Source organism: Balaenoptera physalus (genome assembly GCF_965194825.1).
Source record: "Balaenoptera physalus genome assembly, chromosome: 1".
In the NCBI taxonomy this organism is placed as follows: Eukaryota; Metazoa; Chordata; class Mammalia; order Artiodactyla; family Balaenopteridae; genus Balaenoptera; species Balaenoptera physalus.
The window spans coordinates 61,352,890-61,366,035 of NC_138882.1; the positions used below are offsets into that span (position 1 = coordinate 61,352,890).

Below are 13,146 nucleotides of genomic sequence, written 5' to 3' on the forward strand. Positions count from 1 at the left end.
TGGTGTCCAAAATAGATGTGAATTGAAAGGCAGGGGAGAATACTGCAGGCTTGAAGGGGCGGGAGGACATAAGGTGTGTTAAGCTCTTTGTAAACTGTAAAGTGGGCTATAAACATAAGGTCCATTGTAGGTCAAAGGTTGCTGACATTTAATTCCTTAATCAAAAGAAGCCCTAAACTACTGAACTGGACTTTTGAACAACATGAAAACCCCATCCCATACCTGACAGACCAGAAAATGCAGGAATCAATTTTGAGACATGGAGAGACTTGGATGATTAGCAAATTATGTAGCTGATTATGATTTATATGAGTTTGGACTTGGATCTATTTATATTTCTTATTATCACTCTACCAGTGCTCTTCCTCTGCTACGGCAGTTCCTAACATAACACTTGTGGAGTATTTTGTGTTTCCCAACGCCTCACAATTCCATCTCAACCAAAAGATGAAATCAGAAGTGAGCCTGGAATCACAGACAGTCCCATGATTCTGTTATTCTCACCCACACCTTCCTTCAGGGTGGTTTTCCCCTACAACATAACTTTGTTTCCTTAGCACGTTCCTTTGCTTCCTGGTTTTCTCTAATTCTGCTGCTTTAACCCTAATCAAGAGGCTCTCGAAGGAGAAGATCACATTCATTTTCAAGGAGTGTACTCACCAAGGAAAGTATTCATCCTCTGTGAAAGCAGCTTCTGGAAACATTTCCCCATAAAAAAAAAAAAAAAAAAAAATCCAGGACACTTACCTTGTTGGCATAGAGCAGATATTTTGACAAATTATTTCTCACAGCCCAAAGCCAAAGATAGTGTTTGTCTTTAAAAATAAAAAATTCCAAACACAAACTCTTTGTTCTAAAAGAAAAAATAAAAAATAAACTAATGCTGACTTTAATCAAAGTGCGCTCGGTTTAAAACAAAAACCATCCGTTTTTCCTGTCATGCTAGTGACAGCAGAAAGTATACTCACCGAGGAAAAAAAGTTGTGTAGGGCACCAGCTTGATACTTCCGTGTTCTCGAAGGAGGGCTAAATGACGAGTTAGAATAAAGCCTTCGGATTCGAAGGCCACAAGCGACTTCTGCCCCTTTCTCCACCCTCCTAAACGTCACAGTTCCGACGGAGCCCTAAACTTAAAGGAGAGCACGTGGTAAGCGACTGCTCTTCTCATTGTAGCCTTTAGAGGGCGCCAAGTCATTCCAAACCACAATCCCCAGTGAAACAGACGTTCTGCTTAACTAAATTCTGACTCTTGAATTAGTCCCTTGAACCATCATAGGAACTGTCCATAGGAGAAAGTCAATTAGGTGACTATCACGTCATCAAGTTCTCCCAAGTCTAGAGTTCCCTAACCCCAGAAGTGTGATTTCAAAATTCAGAACTTTTAAGGAATTTAAGCTGTTTCATCCTTTCGGAAAGGGTTAGCAGAGGGAACTGGTAAACCTGTTTGAAAAAGTGTAAAATTGGTTTTAGGTATTAACCTAGGGCTAATATCTAAGAAGAGGAATAATTACAGAAGCAAGCACTGGGAATAATAATAATAGGCAACATCTTTTTTTTTTTTTTTTCTTCTCCATTGAGTGCTTGGAAACAAGTATAAAATACCATCTTAAGCTCATTGAACAGTTTCTAGACCAGGGGAGCAAATGCAGATGTCCACAGGGGTCAGGAAGGTAACCCAAATGAGGGAAGAGGGCTGGGATAAGATCTGACTGGAAAGCACATCCCCCATCTATTAGGTTCAGCTAAATGGTGTAATTTGAGAGCATAAGCCCCAAATTGCAAGGTTTTAGGTTCCTTTCAGTAGAAACTGCAAATTCAGATTTTTATATAAAATCTTCTATTGGCAACAAATTAATTTTTCTTTTGAAAAATATTAAGCCCACAGAAAAGTTGAAAGAACAATTGTATTAATGCACAATAATGTATCCTTCACCCATTTCATCAACTAGCAACCACTTGACACATTGAAATTTTCTTCCCCTCTCTCTCTTTCTCTTTCTCCACACGTACACACACACACACACACACACCTGTACACACACATCTGAAAGTAGTCTTCAAACATCAGGATGCCATCAGGATATTTCAGCACATATTTCACAAGAGTAAGGGCATTCTCCCTTTCTATACTAAGAAAGTCAGTATAAATTCAATAACGTCATCCAACATACAGTCCACTTTCAAATTTCTCCAATTGTCCCCAAAATGTTCTTATCTAGTGGCGTACTGGAGCTGGCTTGCAGAGTGAGAATATGCATCTCTTCCAAGTTCAGTGATAGCTTGGCATTACACACAGTAATGCTCTACACAATACCTTGACATTGTTCATGGTGGGGGTATTTACATCACGGAAACTGGCAAACACTACAAATCTGGGATCTTCCCACACCCCCAGCCATTTCTTAAACATTTATCCATATACCACTCATTTTAGGTTCAATGGCTTTATTGAGGTATAATTGATATACAAAAAATCTGCATATATTTAATATATATAATCTAATGAGCTTGGACATATACATCTGTGAAACCATCACCCCTCAAGGTGATCAACACATTCATTACCTCCAAAAGTTTCCTCATGCCCCTTTGTTTTTGGTAAGAATACTTGGCATGAGATATACCCTCTTAATAAATTTTTAAAATGCACAATATATTGTTAACTACTGGCGCTACGTTGAACAGAAGATCTCTAGAATTTATTCATCTTGCATAACTGAAACTTTATATCCATTGAACAAGGACTCTCCATTTCCCTCTCCCCCCAGTCTCTGGCAACCACCATTCTACTGTCTGCTTCTATGAGTTAAACAATTTTGAATACCTCATATAAATAGAATAATACAGATTTGTATTTTTGTGACTGGCTTATTTCACTTACAGTAATGTCTCCAGGTTCATCAGTGTTGTCACCTATGGCAGGATTTCCTTTTTTTTAAGGCTGAATGATATTTCATTGTATGTATATACCACATTTTCTTTATTCATTCATCATGGACATTTAGGTTGTTTCCATATCTTGGCTATTGTCAATAATGCTGCGATGAACCTGGTAGTGCAAATATCTTCTTGAGATCCTGATTCAATTCTTTTGTACAAATACCCAGAAGTAGGATTGCTGGATCATATGGTGGTTCTAGTTTTAATTAAAAAAAAATTTATTTGCAGTATAGTTGATTTACAATGTTGTGTTAGTTTCAGGTGTACAGCAAAGTGAATCAGTTATACATATACATATATCCACTCTTTTTTTTTTTAAGTTTCTTTCCCCATATAGGCCATTGCAGGGTATTGAGTAGAGTTCCCTGTGCTATATACAGCAGGTTCTTATTATATATATAGTAGTGTGTATATGTCAGTCCCAATCTCCCAATTTATCACTCCCCCTCCCCAATCCCCTGGTAACCATAAGTTTGTTTTCTACATCTGTGACTCTATTTCTGTTTTGTAAATAAGTTCATTTGTACCCTTTTTTTAGATTCCACATATAAGCGATATCATATTAGTTTTAATTTTTTGAAGAACCTCCATACTATTTTCCACAGCAGCTGTACTATTTTACATTCCCACCAACAAAGTAGAAGGGTTCTAATTTCTTCATATCCTCTCTAATACTTATCTTTTATTTTGCTTTTGATAATAGCCATCTTAACAGGTGTGAGGTGATATCTCATTGTGGTCTTGATTCACATTTCCTTGATAATTAGTGAAACTGAGTACTTTTTAATATACCTGTTGGCCATTTGTATGTCTTCTTTAGAGAAATGTCCATTCAAGTTCTTTGCCCATTTTTAAATTGGGTTATTTGTTTTTTGCTATTGAGTTGTAGGAGTCCCTTATGTATTTTGGTTGTTAACCCCTTATCAGATGTATGGTTTGCAAACATTTTCCCTTTCTGTAGGTTGCCTTTTCATTCTGTTGTTTCCTTTGCTGTGCAGAAGCCTTTTAGTTTGATGAAATCCCACTTGTCTATTTTTGTTTATGTTGCCTGTGCCTTTGGTGTCATATTCAAGAAATCATTGCTAAGAACAATGTCAAGGAACCTCCATACTGTTCTCCATAGTGGCTGTATCAATTTACATTCCCACCAACAGTGCAAGAGGGTTCCCTTTTCTCCACACCCTCTCCAGCATTTATTGTTTGTAGATTTTTTGATGATGACCATTCTGACTGGTGTGAGGTGATATCTCATTGTAGTTTTGATTTGAATTTCTCTACTGATTAGTGATGTTGAGCATCCTTTCATGTGTTTGTTGGCAATCTGTATATCTTCTTTGGAGAAATGTCTATTTAGGTCTTCTGCCCATTTTTGGATTGGGTTGTTTGTTTTTTTGATATTGAGCTGCATGAGCTACTTAAAAAACTAAAACTAGGATTACCATACGATGCAGCAATCCCACTACTGGGCATATACCCTAAGAAAACCATAATTCAAAAAGAGTCATGTACCACAGTGTTCATTGCAGCTCTATTTACGATAACCAGGACATGGAAACAACCTAAGTGTCCCTTGACAGATGAATGGATAAAGAAGATGTGGCACATATATGCAATGGAATATTACTCAGCCATAAAAAGAAACGAAATTGAGTTATTTGTAGTGAGGTGGATGAACCTAGAGTCTGTCATACAGAGTGAAGTAAGTCAGAAAGAGAAAAACAAATACCTTATGCTAACGCAAATATATGGAATCTAAAAAAAAAAAAAAAAAAGGTTCTGAAGAACCTAGGAGCAGGACAGGAATAAAGACACAGACATAGAGAATGGACTTGAGGATACGGGGAGGGGGAAAGGTAAGGTGGGATGAAGTGAGAGAGTGGCATGGACATATATACACTACCAAATGTAAAATAGATAGCTTGTGGGAAGCAGCCGCATAGCACAGGGAAATCAGCTCAGTGCTTTGTGACCACCTAGAGGGGTGGGATAGGGAGTATGGGAGGGAGATGCAAGAGGGAGGAGATATGGGGATATATGGATATGTACAGGTGATTCACTTTGTTATAAAGCAGAAACTAGCACACCATTGTAAAGCAATTATACTCTAATAAAGATGTTAAAAAAAATTAAGCTGATTTGAAGGAAACTACTTCGAGTTGCATTCTCCTAACATGGCATTTTTAACATTATTTTCTTCCCTAATTTAACAAGATTAGCATTAAAAGCAGGTGAAAAAAAAAAAAGAACAATGCCAAAAAATTTTTCCCATATGTTATTTCTTGGGAGTTTTATAGTTGCAGTTCTTAAATTTAAGACTTTAATACATTTTGAGTTGATTTTTTGGCATGGTATAAGAGAAGGGTCCAGTTTTATTACTTTGCATGTGGATATCTGATTTTCCCAACACCATTTGTTGATGAGACTCCCTTTACCCTCTTGTGTGATCTTGACAGCTTTGTCAAATATCAACTGACTGTATATGTATGGGTTTATTTCTGGGCTGTCTATTCTGTTACATTGGTCTCTATGTCTGTCTTTATGCCAGTACCATACTGTTCTAATCACCATAGCTCTGTTTATTAGTTCTAACATTTATTTTTTGTGGAGTCTTTAAGGTTTTCTATATGTAAATCATGTCATTTGCAAACAGATAATTTTACTTCTTCCTTTCTGATTTTAATACTTTCATTTTTTTTTTTGTTGCCTAATTGCTCTGGCTAGAACTTTCAGTACTATATTGAATATAAGTAGCAAGAGTGAACATTCTTGTCTTGTTCCTCATCTTAGAGGAAAAACTTTCAGTTTTTCACAACTGAGTATGATGTTAGCTGTGGGCTTGCCATATATAACCTTTATTATGTTGAAGTAAATTCCTCCTACATCTAGTTTGTTGAGAGTTTTAATCATGAAACTGTGTTGAATTTTGTCAAATGATTTTTCTGCATCTATTGAGATGGTCATGTGATTTTTATCCTTTATTTTGTTAGTGTGGTGTATCACATTAATTGATTTGCATACATTGAACCACACGCCACTCTTTATGGTTATATTTCTCCTGATTAAAGAGCCAATCGAGGGACTTCCCTGGTGGTGCAGTGGTTAAGACTCTGTGCTTCCAATGCAGGGGGCCTGAGTTCGATCCCTGGTCAGGGAATTAGATCCCACATGAATGCTGCAACTAAAAGTTCACATGCTGCAACTAAGGAGCCGGTGGACCACAACTAAGGAGCCCACGTGTCACAACTAAGGAGCTCACATGCTGCAACTAAGGAGCTGGTGAACCACAACTAAGGAGCCCGCAAGCCTAGGAGCCCGCCTGCTGCAACTAAGACCCAGCGCAACTAACTAACTAACTAACTAACTAAATAAACATTAAAAAAATAGCCAATCAAAGTTTATAAATTGCATCTAGCTGTTATGTCTCTTTAGTTTGTCCTATTCTGTGATAGTTTTCCAGCCTCCAAAGGGTCCAGTTTAAGAATGATCAACATTATTGAGTTTGCTACTGCTGGAACTAGTGTCCCGAAATAGTCTTTTAATTAGGTTTCTTACTTGCATTTGCTCCCTTATAATCCATTCTCCAGAACTATCTCTCTAAATCATAAATCAGATCATGTTACTCTGATGTATAAAAGCGTTTGCTGAAAGAGATGTGTGGTTTGGGAGGGTTTTTAAAAAACAGGAATAGTAAGGCATTTTTATGTACTGTGGAGAATGACCCAGTAGAAAGGGAAAACTCAACAATTTGGGAGAGAAGTTGGTGGAAATCTGTCAAAGTTATCTGCTAACTGCTACTATTTTCTCATCTGAGAGAGAGGTGAGAAGGAAATGGTAGAGGTTTGTAGTGAGAAGGGATGATATAGAATAGTCATCTTGGAGATGAGATTGGGGCATGAAGGAATTAGAAAAATCTAGCAGGATTTGGGGGGCAGTAGGGTAAGCATGAGTTGAAGAGTGATCAGTTAGGGTGCTGAGTGTTTTTCCTCTACCTAAGGTTAAGTGCTCAGGTGGAGTTTGAAGTAGGTGGAGAGTTGGATTTTGGCCAGAGTTGGAGTCCTGCCTTCCAAGTGTGAATGAATGGAGTTGAGAGTGTATGCAAATGTGATGTTATAAGATCATGAACTCTAAGCTGGGTAATGAGGGAGATGAGAAATAAAGGAAGGTGGGACAGTGAAAGATGATAGAGTGTTTGTTTGGATTGCAAGTCCCAGGAGTTTGAAGAGAATATTGCATTGGAAGAGTTATCTGGAAGAATATGATGATGTTGGTGGAGAGTAGGATGTTTGTAATTCAGATTGTGGAGAATTACACTTGTTGAGAATAACACAGTCAAGACCTGCACTGTCTAATGCAATAGCCACTAGCCATATGTAGCTTTTTAAAATTAGATTTAAATTACTTAATGGTAAATAAAGTTAAAAATTCATTTCTTCTTTGGCACTAGCCACATTTCAAGTGCTTAACAGCCACACGTGGCTAGTGGCTACCGCATTGGAGACTGAAGATCGGATGTTTCCATGATGGCAGAAGGTTCTGTGGGGCAGCACTGGTCTAGCATATGAACATAGTAGTAGGTGGATGAGACAGGTGGAGGATAAGATCATTAGAGAGAGCGGACTAAGGAACTGAGAGGACATGGCATGGAAGGATTGTATAGTTGATTTTGAAATCACTGAGAATTGGGCTTCCCTGGTGGCGCAGTGGTTAAGAATCCGCCTGCCAATGCAGGGGACACAGGTTCGAGCCGTGGTCCAGGAAGATCCCACATGCTGCGGAGCAACTAAGCCCGTGCGCCACCACTACTGAGAGCCTGTGAGCCACAACTACTGAAGCCTGTGTACCTAGATCCTGTGCTCCACAACAAGAGAAGCCACCACAATGAGAAGCCGGCGCACGGCAACAAAGAGTAGCCCCCGCTCGCCGCAACTAGAGAAAGCCTGTGTGCAACAACGAAGACCCAATGCAGCCAAAAATAAATAAATAAAATTTAAAAATGAATAAAATCTATCTTAAAAAAAAAAAAGAAACCACTGAGAATTATGACAGGAGTAATGGGGAAGAGAGAGAAATTGATTTAGAGGTCGATTCATGCCTTCTCCATGCAGCTCTGAGCCTCTCAGAGACAGCTGACCCCACCCCCAGCTCCATGTGTGGGTCTTTTGGTCAAAGGAGAATCCCAACCCCCTAGCACATGATTGCCTTAGAAGCAGGCTTTGATTCAATTTATGTATGAGAACTTGAGACACGAGGGGAGATTCACTGGAGATTTTAAGATATTTCTATTAGCGTAAAAGGGAAGCTGATGTGACAGAGACCCCTAAATACAGTGGAACAAATAAGACAAAATTTTATTTCTCTGTCATGCAACCACTCTAAGCTGGTAAGGAAGCTTTCTTGCTTGGGTCACTCAGATAACCTTTTTCCTTCTATCTTGTTACTCTGTTATCTCTGAGGACTTTGTCCTTTGCATGGTTGAAGCTGGGTTGCTGCCATGAACACAATACAGCTTGCAGAAATGAGGAAGTGAGGAAATCCAGAGTAAGCAATTTCCTTTTAAGTAAATGAAGGAGGAATTACACATATTATTTCCATTCACCTTCCGTTCGCAAGAAAGTGATCACGTGGCCACACCAGCTGCAAGAAAGACTGGGAAAGGTTGTCCCTAGCTAGGTGGCCATGTGACCAGGAAGAAGGGGTAAACAGACTTTTTAAATACAAGTTGCTGTCTGCCATAATCTGCTTCTGGAAGAATTCTGGAAGTGATTCTCTCTTTTTCTACAGGTTGTAGCCTAGAATTGCAGCAACTATTCTCTTTGCAAGCTGAGGATGACATTGGTCCCAGCAGAAGGGCAAATCCAAGGGAACTGTGGAGAAATGGCACTGAAGCCACTGGATTAGGCAACCCCAAAGCCCATCTTACCACTGGACTCCCAATTATATGAGCCACAATGTTTCCTTGTTATGCCAGTTAGTTGAGTTTCTGTTTCTTAAAGTTAGGATGTTTCACAAATTATTTAACCATTCCACTACTAACGCTATTTCCCTTTGTTGTTGTTGTAAGCAGTGCAATAAACAACTTTGTACACATAACTATCTCTATAGGATAGAGTCTAAGATGTATCACTGCTGTGCCAGAGGATATGTGCATTTAACATTTTGGTGAACACCACCTAATTGCCCCAATCTGCGTTTAGTAACATTTTCCTTCTACAATCACCACCCTCCTTCTCTAATGTTCTGGAATGTCTCCCTTTGACTCCTTTTATGTCTTGATTTTGTAGAATAGCGTGTTGGTGACATGTGTTCTCCTCTGCTGACATTGAGGCTTAGTTTCTTTCTCCATCCACATGTTGCCCTAGCTCCTTCTCTGTTTACTAACCTGGCCATAACTAATCACAGTCACACTCTTTATAAAGGCTGCTGGCACTTCCATGAAAACAGATGTCAGAAATAAAAACGTTGCATAGTTAAATAGTATAACTTTTACTCTGTAGGAAAATGTGCTCAATAGTCTTATCCTATTGATACAAACTAATTGTCTCATTATATTTTTCCTTTTGGCTTAGAGTTTTTAGGTCTATTTTAAAATCACTAATCAAGTTTTTCTTAAGAGAACAAACTAAGTGTAGACTTTAAAAAAAATCAAAATGTTCTGAAGTTAGAGACTGAAAATAATAATGTATCTTATCAAGGACAGGACAACTGTAAAGGGTGTTGTTTTTCTCGGTTGTCTACAGCTTACATGTGAAACTTTCTAAATTGGGAAGCGGTGATTGGGAGTGGGCCCTAGGACTGGGAGAATATAGAAGCTCTTAAGCTTATCTCCTCTTACAATGACCACTGCAGGGAATGGGAAGACCCTCACATTATTCTGTGGGGGAGGATGGAGAAGTGAGGGGAGATGGGGCCAGGGGAACAAGTGGGACAGGAATCAGTGACCTAGACAGGAAATGAAATGGGCCTGAACTAGCCAGTGAGGAAGGAGGGAGGGTAAGAGACAGACAAGTCTGTGAGATTTAATAATAGTTACCTTTAGGTGAGTATTTACTGTACACTAAGTACTGGGCTAAATGCTTTACATGCAGTTCCCCGTGATCCCTTCTCTGAACTAGAGACACACTTGATCGAATTGTTGACTGTTAGATGTGGGGTGTGAGGGTCAGAGCATCAAGGTGACTTCTTTTGTGTTTCAGTGGAAAACTGTGGATGAATAGTATTGTTATTCCTTGAGAGAGGTATTAAAGATAATTTTCAAAGGAGGCAAAATCATGCCTCTTATACAAATATAAAGTGAACACAGTTTAAAGATTTTATTTAACTTGCTGTTAAAGAGGGAATTGGTAAGATGTTACCACTAGTTCAAAAGAAGCTCACATTTACAGATCAGGAATATTAAAATGAACATGCAAATGAAGGCAAAACTAATGTTTTCCACAGTGGGGAATGCCACTTAAACCTCTGTTGGATATAATTTACATGTCTATAGACAAGAATTATTTTGCATTGCCATTACTTGTCTATAATTTACAGTTTCAAAATAGCTCTCAGAATCAAAATAAGATAACCTCAAAAGGAATGCTCTCAACAATGCTTATTTATTTATTTATTTGACTATGAAAGAAGAAAACAAATATTTATTAAGTACCATTTATTTTTAAACTGTGCAGTTTTACATAATTACTTATTGAAACACATTTTTTCCCTGCAGAGGATAAGGAGGATGATATCAGGGACTGAGTAAGGGAGCTTTGGGGGAAGATAATGAGGTTAACTTTGTACATATTGCATTTGAGAAGCTCATGGCATATTCTGTTTGAAATGCCCATTGAGGCGCTAGGTCTGTGGCTCAGAAAAAATAAGGCAAGCAATAAAATGCGCATGCTGCTTAGGTAATAATAGTAATAATAGCTGTCAGTTATTAAATACTTACTAGGAATTATGCTAAGTACTTTATGTGGATTACACTATTTAATCCTATAACACCCTACGAGGTAGGATGTGTTATAACTTCTATGCAATAGAAAAGAAAACTGTAGCTTTGGAAAAGTACATAACTTGCTGAAGTTCACACAGCTAGTAAGTGGCAGAACTTCTGCACTGGTTTCAGTTCTCTATGCAACCCCCTCAGTGGGGCATGTTGAAAGATCCGGAGTGTTGGACTGTAAAAAAAGTTAGGCCCAGTAGGTGGTACTATTTGTATACACTAAAAAGAATTTCTGAAAATGTAAAATTACTCTTAAGTTGAAATGCCTTAGAAGTCCTTCTGATTTAAAGGATGAGCAAGAGGCTGAAGTGGGTAATATGTTTTCTCTTTTGCCAGGTTTCTGGGACCTAACTAAATTCATTTATCTTTATGAATGGGACAAAACTGTTTCCCAGTATGATTTATGGAATAATTCCAAGGTGAGGAATGAGAGCCCCTTTTTTCTATGGAATCTGTTCTACACTATGGCCACAGAGTACATCTAGAATAGTCATGGTCAGAGAAGAGGGAGGGATAAACACGGAAAAAGATGCATGTGGAGATTCAGAAACTAGTGGTCTACATGATGGAAGAGAGCTTCAAAATCCCAGACAAAGCAGGAAAGATGTGTGTGGATAGAGAGGCAGGTCCATACACACTCATAGGCAGAGTGAGAAAGGGAGACACACGGATGCTTTCATGGAGCAATATCCTTGTAATATGACTTTCATGATATCACTATTAAGACTTCTAAAGTCATTTATCTGAACATTGGGAACCACAGGCTTAAATGGTGAAGTTAAGAGCCCTGGATGTATGTTCTGCAGATCTATGTCCTGACTCGGCCACTTATGAGCTCTTTTACCTTGGTCTAATCAATTGATATTTCCTTGCCTGTTTCTTATTTGTTAAATTTGTAGTACAGCCTTCCCCATGAAGACAGAGCTTGCTATAGCAAGAAACTCAGCTACCATCACTAGCATTTGGCAGAGATTTAAAGGCAGGCAGGGGAGTATTTTTTAAGAGTGAAAAAAGGGGAATGATTCAGATATACTCTTATTGGAGGTTGTTGGCATGGGGAAGGTGGAGGCGGGCTAACGAGAAGCAAGTCATCACATGTGACTGGTTTGGGGAGTATATTTGATTTTCTTTGTTGGTCCTGGGTTGGAGTGGGGACAACAGTTAGAGAAGCTGGCACTCATTGACCAAGTCCTGGTCCTGAGTGTTCTAATCTGATTGCTGCTGAGGTTACGGGTCAGAGTTCTATTGTTGTAGATGGTTTGGCCATTGTCTGTTTGTATACTTAGTCTCTTGGCACAATATATTCAGTACTTGAGATTAGGTTCAGGCTCCAGCTTGAGTCCTCGTGGTTTGCCCCTGTGGCTGCCTGGGTAGTTTACCTTGCCTTGTTTCACCCTGGGCACTGAACCTCCCCAGCCAGCTTCATGAGGACCGCTAAAGTGTCAGTTCTGCTTCATGGGAGAGAAAAGCATTTCAAGAAGTCATTCAGATTATATTCAGTGGAACAGTTTTTCCTTATGAGTTCCTATGTTAAGTGTTCTCCCAATTCCAACGTGTGTGTGGGCTTTTCCCCCCGCACTGTCGAGCAGTTCTTGGAGACTAGCTGGGTGTCCTACAGTTGAACTCAATTCTGATACTATCTACCCAGAGATGGCATCAGATTCCACAAGTTAAGGGCTCAGTCCTACAAGACTGCCTTCCCTCTCAATTCAGTTGTCAATTGTGAGCCCAGGTTGTCACCTGTGCTTCTGAGAACCAGCTATAGATCAGAAGTTCCCATGATCCCCCTCCTTGGGTTCAGTTAATTTGCTAAAATAATCAGTAGCTTTGTGAACTAATTTGGCTCACAGAACTCAGAGAAGCATTTTATTTACTAGATTACTAGTTTATTATAAAAGGATGATATAACTCAGGAATAGCCAGATGGAAGAGATGCACAGGGCAAGGTAGATGGGAAGGGAGTGGAGTTTCCATGTCCTTTCCAAGGGCACAATTCTTCCTGAGCCTTTATGTGTTCACCAACTCGGAAGCTCTCTGAACCCCATCCTTTCCAGTTTTTACAGAAGTTTCATTACATAGACATGATTGATTAAATCATTGGCCATTGGTGACTGATTCAACCTCCAGCCCGCCTCTCCCCTCCCCAGAGATCAAAGGGGTGGGAAGGTTCCAATCCTCAGATCACATGGATTGTTCTTCTGGTGATCAGCCCCCATTCTTAG

The 13,146-nt window shown here is 39.1% G+C and overlaps 1 protein-coding gene across 1 annotated transcript in view; it reads right to left on the bottom strand.

Annotated features, from left to right (window-relative positions):
- Window positions 1-962, bottom strand: part of FMO4 (flavin containing dimethylaniline monoxygenase 4) — a 33,848-nt gene extending 32,886 nt beyond the window's left edge. Inside the window, 1 exon segment of the mRNA XM_082438145.1 lies at window positions 661-962. Coding sequence (XP_082294271.1) covers window positions 661-712 — 52 coding nt within the window. The 5' untranslated portion in view covers window positions 713-962.
- Window positions 963-13,146: the final 12,184 nt, after the last annotated feature.